Raw genomic sequence first — 23,205 nt, forward strand, 5'->3', positions numbered from 1 at the left:
TTCTCTCTCCCCCTTCCTGTTCCCTCTCTCTCTTCTTCTCCCTGTCTTTCCCCCTCCCCCTCCTCCATTCACTTCATCTCTCTGTCTCCCATCCCCTCCCCCTCTTCTCTCTACCATTCCCTCCTCTACCCTTCCCTGTTCTCTTACTGCCCTCCCTCCTCCTTTGGTGCTTCTGTCTCTCTCTTTCTCTCTGTCTCACTCTCCTTCTCCCTCTTGCTCTCTCACTCTCAGACTGGCTTCTGGACATTCACCTTTCCCTCTACCATCTAATGTTGGGTTGACTGATCTCTACTTCCCTTACCCCCTCAGTGGGGATGGGCACTTCAGATGGCACAGCTCTGCCCTTGTTCCGAAGCCTCCCCATGTGCTGTCTCAACACAGCTCACCGCCTACCGTGTGCTGTATCCTCCTCCAACTCCTTTTCCCTTTAGCGTCTCTGTTTTTTTAAAGTTCACACGTAAATTGTCTATTTGGTCATAAACTATTGGTGATAACGTGTGGGGAAATGAAATGATTTTGAAGGTATAGGAATTTCTAGATTTCTGTTTCGGAAATAAAAAGTTTCAGCTAACATTTAAAAGATGCATAAATAGATAGATCGATAGATAAATACATATATACATACATACATAAATAAAAGCATTTCCAGCATTAGGGAAATGCATTGAGTTAACTAATCCTAGCAATATGTGAAGAAAAGAATAAAATTAGAACCTATAGCGTGTAGGAGCCTTTCACCTAAGGTATATTTAAAGGTCACAGCACAGAAGGGAGATTCCCCATCCTTTGGGCTGTGGGGTGATCCTGAACCACCTTGGATATTCCTAGAGTACATTTTTTAGAAACTTTTTTTAGGGGAAGCACACACATGGCCCATTAGTTCAGTCCTCCCTACTCTTTTTGTAACCACAGATCTTCTGGAGGTGATAATGTGGTGGGTGGAAGGAAATAAGAAAATTGGGGTCTTTGGTTACGTGACAGATTGTCTGCATCCCACCCAGGTGCCAGGAGGGAGGTGGGAGGGGGGGAAGGCATGAGATCTAAGAGTTCACTTGGGTGGCCAGATCTGAAGACCACCAGGGTCTGAGGGTCACACACTCTGGAAGGCTGGTCTCTGATGACCTTGCCCCAGGGATGCACTGCTTGGTCTGGGTGTAAGTCCTTTTGATCCAGTTAACCTCCATCCTAACCTCCCACTCGCTCTTTGTGCTGTGCTTAACCGGCTTCCAGAGCCCTTGGTTTTCTATTGTGTTGGCAGAGGAATGGGGGTGAAAGCTGTGACTAACACATGGTGCCTTGTGTCTTGGACCTCTGCTTTCACTGACTGACTTCTCCTTGTTTCTTTTCTCTTGTCTTTCCACACAGGCCATGCAAGTAAAGGTACAGGTCAAATGCATGACGTGTCTTTTCTGTCCTAGTATTAGTGGTGCCAGGCTCTGGCCACCCTCTTGCACTGTGATCACCGTGGGGGTGGTACAGAATGGATTTTCCCACCTGGAGGTCCCCGGGGCCTGCTTCAGGGAAGACAACTACCTGTCAAAGAGTGAATGTAGGCCCTACCCACCCTTGGAATGGGGAAGCCGGGGAAGCCAGCCAAGCCTCGCCCTATCCGAGGTCTCCTTGCTATCTCTGCTCCCTTCCCCAGCTGCCCACTCTGCAGCCAGCATACTAACAGATAGGGGCGCTGACTGGGGCTGAGAGCTCGGGAGACTCAACTCCTCTTATCTGCTGTTAGTGATCCCAGCCCTTCCACACTATACATGTCTGCCTCTTGTGCGAGGCTCCTATGAGTCAAAGAGAGTTTTCCAAGGACTAAAGTCAAGGATTTGGAATCGGCAGCAAGGATTGCAAATAGCCATGAGTTTTTGCCTAAAATGTGCACACAGTGGAATAAACCCTGGGACAATTTTCTAGTAACCTATACAGGTTATTGCTTGGAAATATTTCTCTATGCCTCCATTGATGCGTGTCTGCTGACACTTGTCCCAGGCCCTCTGCACTCAGGTCTGTAGCAGAGACAGGGAGATGTGCAGGAACCAGGTCATGTGCAGCTCTTAGTTAGAAAAGGAAAATGGAGCCATGGCCAGGTAGATGTCGGCCTGGATGTTGGCCCAGACTCTTAACTGCTGTGTGACCTTGGAAAAATCACTTAACTGCTCTGAACATCATGTTCCCCTTTATAAAACTGACTGGGTATCTCAGCCTTGTTGGGAGGATTAGAAATGCTTTATTTAAGTAGCAGGCACGTTGGAGCCACATCATATATTTAGCATTTGTAGTTAGAACAACACGAGATTGGCCAAATAAAATAGTGAGCAAGAAATTATTTAAACTGCGTATCAAATCCACAGAGTTCTATTTTGCATACTTCCTTGATTGTATACTGCATGTTACTATTTACCTCTTACATTTATATGTAAGGTATATGTAACAATGCCTCACAATTTATATTCACAAAACTGGGTTCTATCCTCTATGGACAATCTGAGGACAGAACCTCACAAATTACCCTTACAATTTTCAAGGGTAATTTAGACTTTAAAAGAGTTCTGCGTTAGCCACAACCTTTAGAATTCTGTACCTGATAGAACATCTAAGGAACCCAGCAAGCACTCGGTAAATGATAGAGCTCTTGAGGTCTTTGTGTGAATCAGCCGTCCACTGTGTGTCTAGAACATAAGACACTGTGTATCTTGCCTGTCTGTCTCACATCCCCCTCCCTCCTCATGTTTCTCACTGCTGCCTCCCACTGCTGTCCTGGATCTGACCTGTTGTTTTGGAGCACGAGGCACAAGTAGAGTTGTCTGGCAGTATTTGGTCAGACTGGGTTTTGCTGGCCAGGGATCTCACTGTGGTTTCTGTGGTGTAACCACCACAAGCTGGGTAAAAGAAGTCGCCACTATTTTAAGAGTGTCCATTAATAATTATGAACTTCCTTCACACTTTGGGAAGTAATTTAAAGAGATCAGCCCCAAGACGGTGTGAATTCTGACCATACTTAATCTTCTCTCAGAAAGCCAGTCCTTCACAAAACAAAATCTGTTCCAGCCCAGGGCCCCAGGTCTTGCAAGCCAGTTCCAGAGGAGGCATCTGGACTCTTCCCTGCTCCCAGAGCCTTATGTGTTTGGGTTGTTGTGAACCACAGCGTGACCGCCTGCATGCTGCAAACACTTGAAGGCCCTCGTAAAGCAAAAGTGTTAATGAGCCCCGATTCTCCCCTGTCACGGTCCCTGACTTCATTCTCTGCCTCTGGCCACCCAGCCCTTCCTCACTTCCAGCAAGAGCCCACTCAGCTGAGGCAGAGTCCAGCAAATGACGTACCACGTGGGCCGCTTTGCTCTTTTGGAACCTGACTCAGGAAAATCGGGTCACCACAGAGCCTTGTTTTGCTGAGCCCACCCATACCCACCTCGTGCTGTGGGTCCAGAGGGTCCTCAGTTGGTTGCCTGGGGCTGCCATAGCCTAGTGCATTGGCCTCTTCTCTCAAACCTCCCACTTCATTGGATGAACGCTCCCAGAAAGGGGTGAGAAAGTGTAACCAAAAGAGGGCAGACTCCCCCAGACTTGGGGCGTTCCCTCACTTGTCTGCACTGTTTCTCCTAACTCTGTCCCAACCAGATCCCAAAGCAGCCCTACCTACTTGGGGGTTCCCCTTTTCCTGCAGGAACGTGTGCTGCCTTGAGCAGAGGCTGAGTGGGGTGCAGGTGCTCCAAAAGGCTCGCTTCAGCCCTGGCCACCAGCAGTTGTTCTAGGGTAGATGCTCTTTCACTTGTTTACTGCCGCCCAGCGTCAGGATTCTTAGTTCTTTTCTGCAGTCATTTTGTCAGTTATCGAATCATTCTTTCAGTAGAAACACTAGTTTGTTCATACTGCCCAGATGTCAGCGAACAGAGACTGTGGGTGTCCGTGGTGTGTGTCTGGTCACGTGGTTCCGTTAGCATGCGCACAAGGAGAGGGCTCAGGGTCAGGGCCGGTCTTGAAGGGCCACCTGGTTGTCTTTGTTTCATATGGTCCTTTACTGTCCTCTGAAATGTTTAATAGAAAGGCCCACCCTGTACTGATGGGGCCACAGGAGGCAGGCTGCCTCCAAGGTGAGGCGGTGCCTTTCAGAGTCACTCAACCCGTTTGTTTCAACCTCATCTCCTAGTCTGGAGGACAGGACCAGGAGAGGAAGAGGACGAAGCGGAGGGGGGACTTGTATTCCATCCAGACCTCCCTCATCGTGGCTGCACTCAAGAAAATGCTGCCCATTGGTTTGAATATGTGCACCCCAGGCGATCAGGAGCTGATCTCCCTCGCAAAATCACGGTACAGCTATGTAAGTCGCCCATCTGCTTTGGTGGAGCATGTAATACAGGTGGTGGTGATCAGTGCTCAGCCCCTAAAGGATTTGTCCTTCTTCCCTGGAGACCAATGGACACAGAGGTGCCAAGGTGCACAGAGGCAATGCGCCATCATCTTTTATTCTTTTTTTAATTTACCATTTATATATATATATATATCTTTTTAAATTTATTTTATTTTTGGCTGCATTGGGTCTCCGTTGCCGCACCTGGGCTTTCTCTAGTTGTGGCGAGTGGGGGCTACTCTTCGTTTCGGTGCTTGGGCTTCTCATTGTGGTGGCTTCTCTCGTGTGGAGCACGGAATCTAGGCACACGGGCTTCAGTAGTTGTGGCACGCGGGCTCAGTAGCTGTAGCTCGTGGGCTCTAGAGTACAGGCTCCGGAGTTGTGGCACATGGGCTTAGTTGCTTTGCAGCATGTGGGATCTTCCTGGACCAGGGCTCAAACCCGTGTCCCCTGCATCGGCAGGCGGATTCTTAACCACTGCACCACCAGGGAAGTCCCAACACCCCATTGTCTTTACAGCTGACTTGGGAGTCAACGCATGCCCTTTGGGACGAGTCTCTGTCAATTCTATTCTTTTGTCCTCGTAATAAAGATCGCAGCAAAACTGTCCATTGGCCCTCAGTGCATCCCTGCTTTATATTTCCATATTGACCTGTAGGAATAAAATTCAACATCTCTTTCCACAGAAGGACACAGACGAAGAGGTGAAGGAACATCTGTGGAATAACTTGCACTTGCAGGAAAAGGTGATGCAGCAGGAAGACAATGAGAACTCACACAGGCTTCCTTCTGGCTGCAGGGTGCCACACACCCACTTAGTTTACTCATGTTTTTTTAAATGTGTTCTAAAAACAGCCTCAGGGTACTTGTGCTTAATCGGTAGAGCTAACTCTCTGCCCTTAGTTTTTCATTTTTTGGCCCTTAATTTTTGTTCTTTCCTTTGCTGTTGCAGAGAGGCCCAGTAAAACATGTCTTCCCACCTCCCACTGTGTGAGCATCAAGCCATAGCAGGGGGGTTAGATTAGGTCTCAGAATTTACTGACTGTGAGGTTTGTTAAAGAGGGGAACAGACACCTGGGGGAAGTTTTAGCACTTCCAGCTCTGGAGATTTGTAAACAAAGTAACTTTGTACCTGAGTTGATATAACCCAAAAAAACAAACAAAAAAAATCAAGACCAATTTTGATTTTAAGGCTATTGAAGATTTTTCCAAGCCTGCACATCTGAACAACTCTTTCCTCAGATACATCATATTATGCTCTGAGATGGAAGATTAAAGTGACACAAATAGCCTCTCCTTTCCATCCCAAGTATGTAGGAATTCCTGGTGGGTAAAATATACTACAAAAAAGGCAGTAAAAAGAAATTCCAAGTGCCAGAAAATAGGTGCTCTAAATCATAGTAATGAAGAGAAGATGATGCAGTTGGGAAAACTCGCAGAGCTCTCCTGACCAGATATATATATTATAGGGGCTGGGGTTTTTGGTAACCTGGAACAGGAGTGTGGGGCCCAACTTCCCATGCTGTGCATGAATGTAGAGCAAGAAATGTACATAAAACTGGCCTTGAACCAGTGAAACCCATGAATCATCTGTAAAAACAGCCATGAAACCACTTAGAGAGTGTCTACCTGCTAGAATATGGGCTGAGATGCTAGTCAACAAAACTCCTCCTGAATACAAGCTCATAAAAATACAGTGTGAAAGGAAATCCACCACCATTAGAGAGTCAGAAAATGCCACGAAATGAAGAATTCAAGCCTAAGGAGCTACAGAAAGGAATTTTTAAAGTGTGGTTGAAATATTTAAAGAGATAAAGGCAGTGATGTAAACTATAAAGCAAGACTTGGACATTATTTTTTAAAAAGGAGAGGGCAAAAAAAAAAAAAAAAAAAAGGAGAGGGCAGGTGGCACTGAAAAAGACCTCACAGTGATTTTTAAAAATTAAAAATAATCATTGAAATTAAAAATTCAAGTTATAGGTTAAAAAATATAGTAGATACAGCTGCAGAGAGAATTTATGAATTGGAAGCTTGATTTAAGGAAATTGTAAGGCAGAGCAGAGAGAAAGGGGTGGAAAATATGACAGAAGGGTTAAGAGACGTATAGGCTAGAATGAGAAGTTCCTACAAAGCGTCTACATTGTTCCAGAAAAAGATAATAGAGAAAATGAGAGAGGAATTAATAGAAAAGACTCTTGAATACTATGGAACCATGCTAGGAGTAAAAGGCCTTTTCAGTTCAAGAGGTATAAGAGATTGCTCATTTCATGTACATGCTTCAATTTGCAGTCTGATGACCCAGCTGTAAAGTGGCAACTGAACCTATACAAGGATGTTTTGAAGAGTGAAGAACCTTCCAACCCAGAAAAGACAGTGGAGCGTGTGCAGAGAATTTCAGCAGCTGTCTTCCACCTAGAGCAGGTAAGTAGCGTCTACCCTGAGGATTGAGGAAGGAAGATAGTCCCTGCAAAATATAAAACTCCTCCACACTCAGCTCTTAGTTAAGAGCACCCTTGTAAGACAGAAAGCAAGGAGCAAGGATCATCCTGGCCTACCCCCAAAGTGTCATCTTGGTGCCTCATTGTAGCAAGACTCCTCAATGCTTAACATTCCCAGTGTTTGAAAAATTTTTCCCATTAGTTCAAATGACCCATCCAAGCTCCCTACTCATTTGTAAAGCAATAAGCCACCAAGAGCAGTTGGGAAAAGAAAGAAAACCTAAGACTCCCACAGACTGAATCATTTAGTGCCGGGTACCTTTTGCTGACTACAGTTGAGAAATCAAAATTCTTCTAGGGTTGAGAACTCTGGGCTGCAGGTGACTACCTTCTGCCACCCAGATCAGCCTGGTGTGCACCTACCGATGTGATTTCTTCTTAGGTGGAACAGCCTTTGAGGTCCAAGAAGGCGGTCTGGCACAAACTGCTATCAAAGCAGCGGAAACGGGCAGTGGTGGCCTGTTTCAGGATGGCCCCTCTCTACAACCTGCCCAGGCAAGTATTCTGTCATTTTCTCCTGGCATGTAAGTCAGAGATGAGAATTAAGGTATCCTCCCAGAGCTGTGCTCTCTTCTGGCCCTGACCCTCATGATCCCAGAGGTAGAGATTGGAGTCCTTCACCCACAGAGCCATTACAGTCCGCATGTAGTATAATGGCCTGCTAAGGTAAGCATAAAAACTGAAAATAGATGAGATTCCTTCGTGCCCCCAAGCCTGCCTCAGCTCACCATTTTGCACTGTAGAGTCAGCCACGTAAGCAGATGGAAGCTCTCTAGTTTTACCTTGGTGGGATTCTTTGTGCAGCTGTAAAGGCACCCTGGAAAAAGGGAACTGTTCTCTAAAATACCTTACCCCAAATTCCATCCGCAGATCAAACAATATTTCCATGTTCAAGTACTTGGATGACACCAAAATTATTATGTTTCCTCAGCAAGTACAGAAACGTAACCTGAGACTTCTTCAGCGTGATGTACTTGCCTTCAAGATAAAGAAAGGGCACTGGTTAGAGATGGCCCAAGAGGCCAGTCATGGGCATGAGGCCTTTCCCTGGATGTTTAGTCTATAATCTGAAGTCAAATATATGTGAAGGCTTTTCTGGATTGTGTGTGAACACATGCTGTGTCAACATAGGGCAGAGCATCGGTATAGACTGGGCCAGTGTCGACCACTGAGGCTGACTCGGTGTCATTGGTGATATGGCGACATTCCCATCCTCAAGCTAATTGCACAGTCAGTAAGGTTGAGCCTATGATCATAAACAAAGCTGGTAGTTGAATAGCCACTGCTTCATCACCTTTCAAATCAAAAAGAACATCCTCACCTGGTCAGGAAAAATAAACTGACTTGGCCGAGTAAATTCTGAATCCCATGTAAATAAATGTGTTTCTTTGGAATATCAGATGAAAGAGTATTCCTATGCTTGACATTTTGCTTTCATCTAATTATGCATCTTGGCCATCATTTGTCGAGAGTGTCCCATATCCCTGTCCTGAGCCAGCTGGCCAACTGAGCTCTCCTAGTTAGGGTCTTTGAAGATGGTGGAGAATCATGGCCTCTGAGACACGCACCTGCTCCTCCAGGTCTCCTGAGAAAATAAACTAGTGTCTCTGGAAAGGTGGAGGCACCACAAGCCAAGTAGAATTCATTAATAAAAAGCTGAAAAATTAAGTCAGGAAGTCATGGGCATGAAGCCTGCTGAAGCCCTGGCAGACAAATGAAATTTATAGTCCAGTAGAAAACGCAGAAACGCCTAGGATTTCTGTCTGTTTTCTAGAAGTGGTAAAACATCAAGAAGGCATTGGCTTTCCCCTCTGGTAGAGAGCCGTACCTGATGTGCTAACGTGACCTCCAGAAGGGCTCAGCTTTAAGCACATGCCTCCAGGGCCAGCTAGGCGGCAATTACATCTCTCAAAAACAAGCAGTTTTTTTCTAAATCCACTGACAATGTTAGTACCATCCTTTAATATTTTGGTTGCTCCTTCAACGACTCTGTCCCTGTACGGATAATAGTATGTCCAGGAATTCACTGTGTCCTTGATGAAGCATGGCCACCCCAGCCCCTAACCCAGCTGTTTTAGAGGGTTGCCCTGGATTTCTCCCTAGCGTGGAGGATTATACGTAGATTTCATAACGACAATAAAAACTACCTACCTAAGAAGCTAGTGGTGGAGTCCACTCCTTTTCTCCATCTTATGAGGATCTAAACTACATGGAGTCTTCCAAACTAAAGGGCTAAAGGGATTTATTTTATCATATGGAAACTGTTTCTCTGATGTGAGTTTTTAAAAGAAAACCTGTATGCTTTTCCCCAGACACAAAATTAACAATTTCTTCCTGAGCACCTTTCAACGGGTTTGGCTGGAAAAGGTTAATGAAAAAACTCAGTATGACAGGCTTATACTCATTTTAATGGTAATGTAACCTGTGGAGAGACCCGCTCATTCTCTGCACACTTCTCCTTTCTTGACCATGATTTAACATGACCCATAAAAACACAAATTTGTACAATTTTAAAAAAAAACTCTGATTGGTCAGATTTTGAAGAAAGATGGTAAGGGCTGTGTTCTACTGGAAACCATGACCAGGTCTCGATGACTCTGGTCTTGACCTTCCTTTCCTCTCCTTTCCTCCTCACATTTGGGTAACCACTTACTGGCTCTTCAGCGGCTAATATTCCCAGATGTCAGTCTTGTCCTGTAGGGAGTGAGTGGCTTGTGCCAGTGTATTCAGTGTTCCCACATACCAGGGCCACAACTAGAACCTGTGAAGCACACAGAAGTTGTGCAGCGTGCCCAAGCTTTGCTTCCTGGAGCCCTTGCAGCTGTGGTTCCTCAGAGGCCCTGTAAAGAAGCCACGCTTTGCTGCTTTCAGCGTATCTGAGACTAACCCCCTCACCATCAGCATGATTTAGATTGAATCACCTGGACATGTGATCAGCCAAAATGAATAACCAAGTTGCCGTATTTAGCAGATAGTTCAGGACTGTTCCTTGGCCTAATGAATTCTCACTATAGGGAAAGCATGATAAAGACCCAAGGAGACCGGAGGAGGGTTACGGTGACCTCCAGGTCTTGAACCAGGTATTCAGGATCCGCCACGTTAGAGGGTTCTGGTTTCTTTGAAACAAATGCTTACGGTGTGCTCTTGGCTACCCTGACCAATCAGAAGATAAGAATTGTACAAAAACTGCTTACTAACCGTTAACCGCCCAAACTAAAACAAGGTGTCCCGTGGACCCCTCTTGACCTCACTCTCACCCCTTCCGCTCAGGCACCGCTCTATTAACCTCTTCCTCCATGGCTATCAGAGATTTTGGATAGAAACAGAGGAGTATTCCTTTGAAGAGAAACTAGTACAGGATTTGGCTGTAAGTACTGACTCAACTGGGAGCAGATATGGGTGCGAATGAATTTGATTTTTGTATTCACGTGTGTGCGTTATAACCGTTAAAGATGCGCAAAGAATTGGGTGTATAAATCTGAAAGGAGCTAACTGTATAAGTTATCAGAGGAAACCCTGCTAATAATGGTCATAAGAGCCAGAGGATGAATTTCACTTGGAGGGGCTGGTCCTGTGATCATCCTCCCCCGTCCTCACTAACAGCTCATGTTGCTTGGGATGCGCAGCCGTGCCTTGGAAAGTTCATGCTAAGTTAAGTTGTGAGCACCCTTGGTTGCAGGAGGCCAGCCACCCCAGCCAGAGCCCTGCATGTCTGGTCAGTAGCTCCACTTTGGGGGAAGGCATATCTAAATGCCCTTCCTGCATCTCACAGTTCTGTATTTGGCCCTTCTGAAGATTTGCCACGCCTCGTCTCTAACAGGCTTCATGCTCTAAAACTACTTGAAACAACACGCAAGGGGAAAAGCTTATCGCAGCAGCAACACTGAGCTTCATCCTGGTTCAGAAAGAAAATACACCCTCCTCTCCTTTGGCCAAGCCCTGGTTCTTTTCCTCTTTCTCCTTATTTCTCCCATCTATCTTTTTCTCTCATCCCTACTTCTCTCCATTAGTCTTGCCCTGTGTTTCTCATATTTACACTTTCCATGTTACATTCTCGTTCCCTTTCCCCATCTCCCTCTGTTTCTTATCCTCTTCCTGGCTTTTTTCCTTTAATCCTTCCTCCCGCATTTTCTTTCCATTTCTCTTTATGCCCTTCAGTCTTTGCATACATTCCTGTCGGTGAGAAAGACAGTCACTTGGTTTTCCCAGTTTCTTGATTAGTGCGAAGTTGACAGTGAACATCATTTCAACCCTCTCCCTTCTTCTGAACCATTCACACAACCTGCGCAGTTCTCACCAATTTACTGAACATGGTCCACCCTGCTTGTTCTGCCGCTGCTGGAAAATCCACTTACACGTCTGGCACCAGCTGCTATTTCCCTTTCTGTAAAAGGAGAGAGAAAAGAGGAGAAACTGCAAGGCTCACAGCTCCAGGATGGCAGCTCTCAGGAACAGCAAGATTTTCAGGGTCAGGGGTGAGGGCAGGAAAGAGAACTGTTTCCGTGGGTTGAGTCTAGAATAGTAATAGACCCCAAAACAGCCCCAGTGCTTTATAACTCTTGCCCCACACCTGTTCCCAGCCCAGCTCTCCAAGAGTAATGTCAGGTGTTGGCGGAGAGACGCGGCCTCTCGGGGACTCTCCAGGGCTTCCCTCCTGACCGCGGGTGCCCAGAGCTTGCATGAGAGTTCTGCTGACTGGGGTCAGGCTTTTGCTTTTCCTTTCATTTCGTTTTAACCCCCAAACTGCAGTGTTTCTTTAATTGGCTGAAAGATACATATATTTCATTCCCAAACCTTGCATCCTTAGGGCTTCTGTCCTGAAATAAACATATGACGTTGGGGTTTCTCTTTGTGCTTTGAGGTGATGCGCTCTGTGCCTGGTGCTTTTACCTTTGTTCGCATGCGGTGGTGTGCCATGTGCTGAAATCCACGCCTAAAACCTGTCTGCCTTGGTTTGTGTAGAAATCTCCCAAGGTGGAAGAAGAAGAGGCGGAGGAGACAGAAAAGCAGCCAGACCCACTTCATCAGATCATACTCCACTTTAGCCGCAATGCTCTCACAGAGAGGAGGTCAGCACTGCCGGAGCGCCCTGCTCGTCCCAGGCACAGGCACAGCTGTGTCGACCCCAAACCGTCCTCCCGCAGGTTGCAGTGTGCACAGAGGGGATGCCAGATTTGAGCAGCCCTCCTTGCTGCTCTGTTCTTGGCCATCAAGAAACCTCTAGGGGAACTACCTAAGCCCTTTCATCATAACGCCTGACACTGAGTCTGAAGATGAAGCAGGCTGAAATTGTGACTTCATCCCTGAATTCCATGTCAAGCCAATGCTGATTCAGATTTTCACAGTGGTTTCTAAGAATCGGGGTGAGGGAGGGAGTTTCTAATTAATTCACTAGCACATTGAAGATTTCTACGGCACTTGGTCTTTTCTGCTGGGTCCAAAGGTAGCCTGCTAAATATTTCCTCCATTCTTTCCAGCAAACTGGAAGACGACCCTTTGTACACCTCCTATGCCAGCATGATGGCCAAGGTACACGTGGGTTTTCTGCCCGTTGTCTCAGTCTTTCTATTTCCCTTAGACCTCTTCAGGCACGTGAAAACTGTCACAGTACACAGCAGGCCTGGGACTGGGTCACGGCCTGGGCTCCAGGCCTCGCACAATTCATGTGCCATACGGGCAGCATTAATAAACCACTCTCCCATCATCCTATAGAAACCTTGAAGCTTTGCAGAAACGGCGGGTCTGGTGGCTGGGTTCTCAGGATGCTTCTAAGCCAGCTAATCAGGGCTTAGGCATCCAGTTCATCCTCGTATTTTTACTCAGTGCTCAGAACACGTCCAGCAGTTCAGACACATCTGTAGGTGAAGGAAGTTCGGTACATTTGGAAACAGGCCTAGAGACTACAGGAAGTTCCTAGTGTTCTGGAAGAGATGGAGTGACCAGAGATGATGTTTCTGTGTCACAGAGAGGGACGGTGGCCTCTGGAATGCCAAGTGGTTAAGCAAACTGCTGCTTCTCAAATGGGAGAACTTCATGTCGGGCAGCAAGGGGGGTAGGTTGGGGTACAGGAGCGCCCATTCCCCTACCAGCTGCACCACGGGGTCACTTTGGGATTCACAGTCTGGGTTTCCCTAATCTTTTGTCCAAGCCCCTGGTTCTTGTTGAGAAAGGCCAGCTCCCTGTGCTCTTGTCTCTCGATTTACACCAGAACTTTACTAAGTAGAAGAGTTCAGGTCTGTGGTTAAACCCGATGGGTCCCCATTGACTGTGTGATCTCGGCGTTCCCATTTCTCATTTCTGAACCCCTTGGTAACTGCAAAGGTAGCCTTTATAGTTGAATGTTGCCTGCAGTGGTCCAAATGTTCTTGGTTTTACAGAGTGCTGAGGTCCTGAGGTACCTGTGAATTACATCCTGTCCCCTTCCCTCACACAGTAGAGTCTTGTTTACAAGGCTCACCTTTTTGTTTTGTTGTTTTGTTTTGTTAGCATCTTTATTGGAGTATAATGTACTCCAATAAATGGATACAATGGTGTGTTAGTTTCTGCTGTATAACAAAGTGAACCAGCCATACATATACATACAAGGCTCACCTTTTTGGTTTGTTGTTTTGTTTTGTTAGCATCTTTATTGGAGTATAATGTACTCCAATAAATGGATACAATGGTGTGTTAGTTTCTGCTGTATAACAAAGTGAACCAGCCATACATATACATACAAGGCTCACCTTTAATTTGATTGTCTGTCTCCCCCTCTCCCTGCTGCATGGAACTCAGAGTTGTCAGAGTGGGGAAGACGAAGAAGGGGAGGAAGACAAGGAAAAAACGTTTGAAGTAAGTTCTCACTAAGATTGAAGCCAGCAGGAGGGCCTTCAGGGGTGGGTGCTGACGTGAGCCACATGGCTCGCCCACCACATGTGTCTGGTGGCAAATACATTAGTTGTGGTTGCTGTCTGTCTCTTGGCTTAATGAGAGGTAGCAGGCAGCCAGTCAGTCAGCAAACGGCCCCACAGCTTTGCTCTTCTGGAAAATCTCCTACATCTACCCAAGTGTGGTCGTAACAGGGGCCGTAGAAGGGCACATTTAAACGTTCAAAAGTGAAAATTCACAGCAGTAGAGACACTGGATGGTTTTTTGCACCGTTATTCTGTAAACGTGCTTAATAACAATTTTAATTTTGAGGCAGTGCAGGACCCTGAATCTCTCAAGATAGAACGACATGAGTTTACTTGTACTGTTTTATAGACAAAGTATACAACAGTAAAAGTAAATGAAGACGATTACAGCCCTGGAAAGCCGTGACATTCTAGCATCTCATATCTGGTAGAGTCTCAGTTAAGTGTGGTCTGAGCATTCTGGATAAGTGGATGTTGCCTACAGAGAAACTCCAGCTGAGCCCTCAGCAGGTTTTCCTGTATGAGTGCACATTGAAAACAAGCACATCTTAATCTGGGGTCACTTCCTATAATTACTGTATCACAGGGAAACAGACTGTGTTACCTATCAGTACAAAAAGTAGAAAATTCAGCATCGAAAGGTGAGTAAATTATGGGTGGACAGTTTTGGAAAGCTGGACAGCATCTAAAAATAAACTTCCAAAGTCTGTTTTGTTCAAAATTATGTTTGTTGCCTTCTTAGGCAAGTAAAGATTCTCTCTCTCAACTCACCTGACCACGGTGGATTCTCTGGGGGTAAACAGACCTTTTCCCGCTTTTTTTTTTTTTTCTAGGAGAAAGAAATGGAAAAGCAGAAAACCCTCTATCAGCAAGCTCGGCTGCATGAGCGTGGAGCCGCAGAGATGGTCCTTCAGATGATAAGCGCCAGCAAAGGTGATTTCTGAGATTTCTACATGGGCTCCTTAGCTACCACAGAGAGATGTCACACCATGACGTGATGTCATTATTAACGGGTCCTGGTAAAGCCCAGTAGATGTGATTTACCCTCTGTTTCCTTGGTGATTCAACGGAATCTTTACCACGGCAGGTGAGATGAGCCCCATGGTGGTGGAGACTCTGAAGCTGGGGATCGCCATTCTGAATGGGGGCAACGCTGGCGTGCAGCAGGTAATGGGGGCTTGCAGGAGGTGGGGCAGACTTCCTGGGGTATTTCCATTTGACAGCTGTCACACTTCAGGGAAGAGATGTTGACTCTGCTACAGAGGTGGCCACCCAGAATCACCTTTGCTTGTGTTTTGTCCTTAGTGACCAGTTATATCAGAGTAACTGGGAACACAGATAAAACCAGGACTAGGAGTCTTTAGACAAAGGTATGCTTAGTAAAGAGGGCTTACCTAGGGTTCAAAAAGAAAAACATTACATTTTTTTCATCATTTCTACAAAAATATGCTCTAGAGGAAGTTTTCTAAGCCTTAGGTTTTTATTTCGACCCTTTCCCTTATTAGCTGCCTTACTGTGAGCAAAAGGGCCCTGATCAGTTAAGTGAGGTTCATAACCCCACACACCTATTGTTCGTTCACTCATTCATTTATTCATTTATTTAACAGCTGTTTAGTGATTGTTGACTATGCACTAGGGCCAGGCTCTCTTCTGTGGGTAGAGGGTGTAGCAGTGAACAATGCAAATAAAAACTCCTGCCATCATGCATTAAATGAGAGAACACACAAAGACATACAAAGTGGAGTGTCTGGCACATGGAGTTCATTCAGCAATCTGAATTGGAACTGGCTACAGGAGATAGAAATGCACTGGTGTCTCCTGAGTACTCCAGGCTCTGGCTAAACATAAAAGCATCTGTGGGCACAGGAAAATGAAATTTCAAAGACTTTTGGCATTCATAAGGGTTATATCCCAGGGCCTTTGAGAATTTCCAAATCCATGACTACCATTATTGCGTATAATTTTTCCCAGGCTTTAACTCATCACAAATTTCTCATTAAGAACTACCATTTTCAAAGGCACCCCTCACTTTCTGTTCTCTTCCACCACCACCCCATCAGTTGACTTTCTTACAGAGCCCTTTAAAAAAAAAAAAAGAAAATTCTTATTATGTCAGACAAAGTTCCTGGCTTGCCAGTAACAGAGAACAGAGGAAACTAAGTCTTATTGTGAGAGAGATACTGAGCTCTCAACTAGGCTCATTAGTAGGTAAGCTCCTTGCTCCAGTGTGTTAAAATCATTGCATGAGCTGTTCAGATTATACCTCAGCAACCGTAAACATTACTACATCCCAGTCCCGGCACCTGTTCCCAAATAGAAGAGGCTTCAAACAGTAAACTTATGAGTGTCAAAGATCCACTATACTGTCAATACCAGTGGACCTTTATAAAATAAAACATCTGCCCTAAAATATTCTGGTTTCATAAGTGGAGGGTGGCGCTCAGGCACACTGAAGGTTTAAGTCCACAGGTGGAGTATCTCGATGCTTACCCAGGGTTACAAACCACCATCCTGGATCTGACTCGGTGTACCTGCGTGGCTGCCATCTGTCCATCACAATTAGGAGGGTTAGTACGTGTGCCACAGTTTTCATTGTTTTTCCCTTTTAAATGTGTCTCCCTTGCAGAAAATGCTAGATTACCTAAAGGAGAAAAAGGATGCTGGGTTCTTTCAAAGCCTTTCTGGTCTTATGCAGTCTTGCAGGTAAATATGGGAAAACCACCCATAGCATTTTTTTAAAGTTCTTCACTATTCAGGGAAAGGGGAATGGGGTGGGGGAGGGCCACAGAATAAACTGGCTTATCATGGAATCATTGAGAAAGGAGTACCTACTTCCGAAAGCTAAGAGCATGGGTATTGTTCCTCCAGCCCTCAGGATTACCTTCAAATAGCATTCAGAGGGGAAAATGTAATCTACACACACACACACACACACCCCTACCTACCAACACCTGTTTGGTGTTTGAATCGCCCTTACCCCCTTTTTTCTTAGGTTGTTTTATTTGGAGCTGAGTGTGAGTTTCTCTTAAACATGTATGCTCATAAAAGTCAAACTAGAAAAGAATGGAAAAGAGGAGGAAATCCCTCAGTATGACTCAAGGCTATGTGTTCGTTAGACCCATTAGGCACTTTGTTAATCCTTAACAATTCTTTGAGCCTGAATAGATATTTTGTGGGTACATATTTTGACACATGCATTTTGACAGAGGCACATCCTGATGTGGGAACATTTTGACATTGTCTGACAAACAAAGCATTGAACTTTCCATTTATATTACCCAGTGGTGTAAGCCTCCCCTCCTGGCTGAACCCTCTGACAGATGAACAATAGGTAACCAAAAGTCGTAAGGTTACCATACTTGCTCATTTCAGAAACAAGCCAGCAATCTTTCTAAGAAACGTGAAAAAAGCTTATTCTCCAAGATTCATATGTATTTTGAACCGTCTGCGACTCATTCTGAAGGAAGTCAAAGTTATAATTATCTAGCTCGTTTGCCTCCAATTAATAATTCTTAAACTTGGAACGTTAATCCAATTGAAAATTTGGAGGATGGATGTTCTTTTTTTGGTAGACTTCATAATATTGCTAGTCATATTGGATTGGGTAAATATTGTACCCTGGGGTTATACGGAGCGTATTTGAGCTGCAGTACAATCCCTTGTCCTCAGCCCCATTTTTCCCCCACCGACAGCCAATTCATTTATTACCTCCCTCAGGAAAAGAAAATGTAATATTGCCAGACCTGACTCACTGAGGGTGAAATAGTACATGTGGACCCAAAGATGGCGAAAATCAAGGCAGTTCAGTCCCATATTGCCCATGATATTCTCAGTTAACTTTCTAAGAGTTCTCTTGGTAGTCTGTAGTACTTAATATTGCTAAGCTAATTTATAATGATGGCTTAGAGGGACAGGTGACATACCCTTAGAGGCCAACTGAGTTCTAACAGAAGTTTTAAGGTATTTTAATGGTTTTTTGCTGATTATAAAAATAATGTGTATTTGTAAAATTGTTAAGCATTGAAGAAATCAGAACATTTGAAATGGGTATTTCAGGATGGGGTAAGGGTCAGAAATGTCCACTGCACAGATTGTCTCCTGAATCAGCAGTGATGCTTCAAAGCAGCTATGTCCAAATGTCCTGTTTCTGTATTCTCCTCCCAAAATCAAAGGATAATTTTGTATTATCAAGCAGACCCTTTTTATAGCAGGATCTGGGGAAAACCAATATAATGGCAGTAGGAATTTTCAGTTTCTCTTTAAAATTCATCTAAATTACAGAACATATGTGACTCCCTAAAAGGGGAAAAGGGGTGTTGGATTTTCCCCCAAAGTCTTTCCAATCCAACAGTCATTTCCTTTGTCCAGTGATAAAAGGAAGAGGAGGTTTTGCAGAATCTTACTGGACTCAGCCATAAGCTTCTCTAAGGTCTATATTCTTGTGAGACTTTGTGGTCTTATGTTCCATAAAATCTTTTTTATTGGCTAAGGAGTTAGACCCTATTAGAGAAATAGAGTGAGCCCCAGTTGGAGATCACATGATCATTATTCTCATTATAGCTTTGAGGTTGTCCTAGAGGTTCCTGGCTAAGCAGGTTTTGTTGGTGGCTGTGGCTGGGAAGGTTGTGGAAGGTGAGGACAAAAATGAAAACCAACTTGTCACAGGTTCAGGAGCACCTAGGGACACCATTGCCTCTAGAAAGCGTGATCTTGGCTACTTTTGGCTCCTGAATGATAGAATAAAAGGGTGTGGCCCTTCAAAATCTGAAACTTTGGGGCTTCCCTGGTGGCGCAGTGGTTGAGAGTCCGCCAATCAGTATTCATCCTAAGCGCTAAAAGCCGCTCTTCCTTGTGATTCTCAGAGAAAGTAGGTAAATGTGGAAGGTGAACATGAATTCGTACAGTTTAAAGTAAACTTTCCCTTAAGAAATCTTAGAAACAGATTATTCCTTCTTGATTTGGAAAGCCTTTCTAAATCTTCATCCATAAGAAGTGACTCAACCTGGACAAACAGTGACAATCACATACATGTTTCTGGCCCCTGTCCTTGCACGTGGCAAGGGCCGTGAGCTCCAGGCATCCTTGGACAACACTGCTTAGCACAAGCCCAGGGAATCATTAGACTCTCAACCATACCACAATACGTTGGTGCATTTATGATAATGCAAGGACGGGGTATTCTTAGTTGATGGGTTCGTTGATGTTAAAAACCCATTTTCCCAGTGCGTGTAGCCCTGAACCTTGTTTTCTTTCGTCTGTTACAAGTGTCCTTGATTTGAATGCATTTGAGAGGCAGAATAAAGCTGAAGGCCTGGGGATGGTTACTGAGGAAGGAACACGTAAGTAACTGATGAAGGTGAAGGCTTCTCTGTTTCCAATTAAAATCCTAGTTAACTATTTCTGGTTAGAGCCCCTGTTCACCGCTGCTTAATCTCCAAGGACTTGCTCCATTTCAGCAAAATGTTTCCATCTGTAGTTTTGATAAAGCATATCCAGGCTGATGTGTTCACAGAACCAGTATTAGCTAAAGAGAGTCTGTCTTGATGTTTGTGGTTTTCTTACTCTGTATCCTTCTGTTTTTCTCTTATGGCTAGTCATCGTTCGTGAGCGTGGTAAGTTTGAGTTTCCGGCCCGAGCTCCTACCATGTGTGTGAGTCCTAAGAGATCTTATTTAATTGGCTCAGCACAGACACATGTTCGGCTTGGTGGTTGCATGTTGAGTTTAACTCAGCAGTTTGTTGTTTAATTAAAGAAGTGTCTTCCATCTTCCAAAGCATGTGTTATGGACTGTGAATCATTACTGCCTAGTTGTTTTCCTTCCAAATGCATCCCGGGGCTAACAATTCTAGCTTTGTTGGGTGTTGCCTCAGTTCCAGTTTTAATTGGGTCTGTCACCATTCATCCACAGTTCCCTTTCCGCACTGTTCTGACACAGCTCCTTTAGCCTTTTTGCAGTCATGTGTGGTGGAAGGTATTCTATGTTGAAAAGCCAAACAGATGCTCACCAGTATTCTGTGTTTTCAAGGTGAAAAAGTACTCCAGAATGATGAGTTTACACGAGATCTCTTTAGATTCCTACAGTTACTTTGTGAAGGACATAACAGTGGTAAGTAGAATAGATTTGATTTGTCAAGGGACAACAACATTCAGGTACAAAATTTTGATTCATTTCAGGTTGCCACATTTAATACAGCCAGTTGCTAATTTAAGGACAACAGTTAATCCATTCCTTAATAAGAAACCCTATGTAACATGGCCTTTAACTTCATGGCTAATGTTATTTAGTGCCACCCAGGCTAAGTTGCTTCCAGAATCTTCAGATGTTGAAGCTAAACACCCACCCCTTGCTGTCAAGTCCCTCAGGGCTCATTAAGTCCAGTTTCTGGTGCCGCTGGGATGGGAGGGCTCAGGGCAGTGCTCTGTGCTTCAGAACCTAAACAGTGTGCCCTTGTAAGGCTTTTCACCTGGTGAGTCTCTCCTGAGCTCAGCCGAGAAGAAGCTTAGAGCCACCTCCTCTGCAGGGGATGGACTCTGACCCAACCCTGGTGTTCTCAGATTTCCAGAACTTCCTGCGGACTCAGATGGGCAACACCACCACCGTGAACGTCATCATCAGTACTGTGGACTACCTCCTGCGTCTGCAGGTGAGTGGGCGTTGGATGGTAGCACACCTCACATACACTTCCGGAAGCTAAAGACAGTTACACAGCCTCAGGGACGGCCCAGGATACAGCCCAGCCCCAGTAAGGAAGGTCTTGTAATCTCATGTCCACACACTTATGGGAAGTCAAATACCTAAATGTGAGTTTGAAGACGGAAGTCGGGGGGGGGTTGGTTAACTACCAAATCTTCTGTTCTAAACTGCTGATTCACTTTAGTTTTTGCCAGTGTAAGCTTAGCCACGGTACTCCAGGCAAGCTGTGCATGGGAACAGACTTTCACTAGGAAAAAGAGGTACAGAAAGCGGGAATAAGATGGGTTCACAAGTTCTTAGTGTTGAGGCGTCATCTGGTTGAATTGTTTGAAGGAAAATCCAAACAATGTCAAGAAAATCTGCACAAACATAAAAAAGGATGCCCACTTCTCTTTGCTGATTCCTTAACCTGGTTCTGCCACTCACCAGTTCATGACCTGGAGCGGTCTGTTTAACCTCCTGGTGTTCCAATTTCCTCATCTATAAAACGAGTAGTCCCATCTCATTGAAAATGAGTGGTACTGTCTCATTGGGTGGTGGTAAAGATGGAGAGGTTTAATTCGTGTAACGTGCTCAGAACAACGCCCGGCACTTACGGTGTCAGCTATCATGTTGCTGCTGCTATCATGATTATTTGGATGATCAATGTTATCTTTAATGTACATTTTTCATTGTGAATAAATTGTCCTATAACATGGTCACCCAGGTCCAGCTGAACGCTGCCCTCTCTTCTATCTGTTCTTTCCTGCGGAGGGGGAATATCTGTACTTAAAAGGTGCTCGGGATCAGATACCTCTGTGCTTCTTCACAGAGTCCCAGGCTCCTATCATAACAAAGTGGTCACAGAAATGTAGGACGCTCTTGTACTCTTCCGGAACATTGGGTTTAGCTTCATGGACTGAGAAATACTAAACTCTCTCACTATGTGAGCAATACTAAACTCCCCTTTTTTGTTCTTAGGAATCAATCAGTGACTTCTACTGGTATTATTCAGGGAAGGACGTCATTGATGAATCTGGACAGCACAATTTTTCCAAAGCCCTGGCAGTCACCAAGCAGATTTTCAATTCTCTTACGGAATATATCCAGGTGTGTGCTATAGAGTGCATGCCTGAAAACAAAGAGAACAGTTTTAACATTCCCATATTCTAATTCCCTATAGAATACTTGACTGCATATGTGGACTGTGCATCCAGCTATAGCACTGTCAATATTCCTTACCTATAAATAGAAACCAGTAGTACCTACACTCTACGAGAAGCTGTAGTTTATGGACCCCACTGTGACCTGTACATAGCAGTGTCCCACTTTATTTGCATTTATCTGGTTAACATTTTGCTTTCCCTCCTAGTCTGAAATGTTTTTGTCAACAGAAAATTCCTTATTCGTTTTAAGATTCTTCATTTTTAGCATGTGTGGCACATCAGAGGTGTTCAGTAAGCATGGAGAGTGGAGTGGAGGAATGATTGATAGAATGAAGGAAGAAAGGGACAAGTGGTATTATCTTGAGGCTTGAGATTAAAAAGAGAATTCATGAGAGCCTACTAATTGGTCAGAAATTCACTCTATGGAAAAGGTAACTTCAGAAGCACATAAACTAAGTGCGGTGGCAGTCAAACCAACAGGTAAATTTCAGGCTGAACATCTCACAGCAATCTCTCTCTGTGCACAGCATTCTCCACTCATTGCCTGCAGTGGTCTAGCTACTGTGAAAAGGAGTAGAGGACGTCCTCAGGCAGAATTTGCTGTGAAATCAGTAGCCATATCATGGTGCTCTGTGATGTAATATAAGATTTTTTAAGATCTATATGTCGAGCCAACTGGCACACTCAGATCATAGTTGCTTACTAAAATCAACACAAGACTAAGACTTGAAAAGAAGGATTTTAAGGAAGATATTGATCCATGCTTTACTCAAGGATTGTAAGAACAGAGGGAGATAAACCTGGGAACAGGTGACTGAGCTGAAGTTTCACAGCACGTGAAGTACGTATGAAGGTCATTGAACTGATCTGGCAAGCATCTGATTTGCTCTCTGCAGAGCCCATCCTAATCTCCAGAACTTCCTATGGAGCACTTAACCCAAATGTAAAAGAAAAGTGTATTTGGGGTGAATGTGAGTTCTTTTCAACAATCAGTTTTGTTTCAACAAAGAATCTAGAGGCTTCTAGGGATCAGACACCAAATGTACATGAACAGTGATTTTTTTTTTTTTTTTTTTTTTTTTTTTTTTACTTTTGGCTGTGTTGGGTCTTAGTTTCCGCGCGAGGGATTTCTCTAGCTGCGGCGAGTGGGGGCCACTCCTCATCGCGGTGCGCAGCCCTCTCACTATCGCGACCTCTCTTGTTGCGGAGAACAGGCTCCAGACGCGCAGGCTCAGTAGTTGTGGCTCACGGGCCCAGTTGCTCCGCGGCATGTGGGATCTTCCCAGACCAGGGCTCGAACCCGTGTCCCCTGCATTGGCAGGCAGACTCTCGACCACTGCGCCACCAGGGAAGCCCCATGGACAGTGATTTTTAAACAAGCTTACTTGATTTAGGGACGCAGACAAAATTTCTCCTGCTCACCTCTTCCCTGGGAATTCTACCAAGCCTTTTCTAGAACTTGATACTAGAACACTAGTACCGGTGTTCCTTTTGAAAGTTTGTTGAAGCGTGATTTGGAGAGTGATTAAAGTGTAGAAAAATATAGGGAAAAGCTATAAGGAAGAGTTAAGGATAAAGAACATAGGCAGAATGTGACAAAAGACTCTAACTGTATTAAAAAAAAAAA

The 23,205-nt window shown here is 44.7% G+C and overlaps 1 protein-coding gene across 1 annotated transcript in view; it reads left to right on the forward strand.

Moving 5' to 3' along the window:
* Positions 1-23,205, forward strand: part of RYR3 (ryanodine receptor 3) — a 381,491-nt gene that overhangs the window by 325,847 nt on the left and 32,439 nt on the right. Inside the window, exons 70-84 of the mRNA XM_024732458.1 lie at positions 4,148-4,318; positions 5,035-5,094; positions 6,638-6,769; positions 7,229-7,341; positions 9,159-9,258; positions 11,809-11,915; positions 12,324-12,375; positions 13,621-13,677; positions 14,573-14,672; positions 14,827-14,906; positions 16,366-16,442; positions 19,005-19,078; positions 19,765-19,845; positions 20,295-20,383; positions 21,394-21,522. Of these exons, the coding sequence (XP_024588226.1) occupies positions 4,148-4,318; positions 5,035-5,094; positions 6,638-6,769; positions 7,229-7,341; positions 9,159-9,258; positions 11,809-11,915; positions 12,324-12,375; positions 13,621-13,677; positions 14,573-14,672; positions 14,827-14,906; positions 16,366-16,442; positions 19,005-19,078; positions 19,765-19,845; positions 20,295-20,383; positions 21,394-21,522 (1,422 nt within the window). The remainder of the gene's footprint in view (positions 1-4,147; positions 4,319-5,034; positions 5,095-6,637; positions 6,770-7,228; positions 7,342-9,158; positions 9,259-11,808; positions 11,916-12,323; positions 12,376-13,620; positions 13,678-14,572; positions 14,673-14,826; positions 14,907-16,365; positions 16,443-19,004; positions 19,079-19,764; positions 19,846-20,294; positions 20,384-21,393; positions 21,523-23,205) is intronic.

The sequence above is a fragment of the Neophocaena asiaeorientalis genome, unplaced genomic scaffold, assembly GCF_003031525.2.
Source record: "Neophocaena asiaeorientalis asiaeorientalis breed wild unplaced genomic scaffold, Neophocaena_asiaeorientalis_V1.1 scaffold119, whole genome shotgun sequence".
In the NCBI taxonomy this organism is placed as follows: domain Eukaryota; kingdom Metazoa; phylum Chordata; class Mammalia; order Artiodactyla; family Phocoenidae; genus Neophocaena; species Neophocaena asiaeorientalis.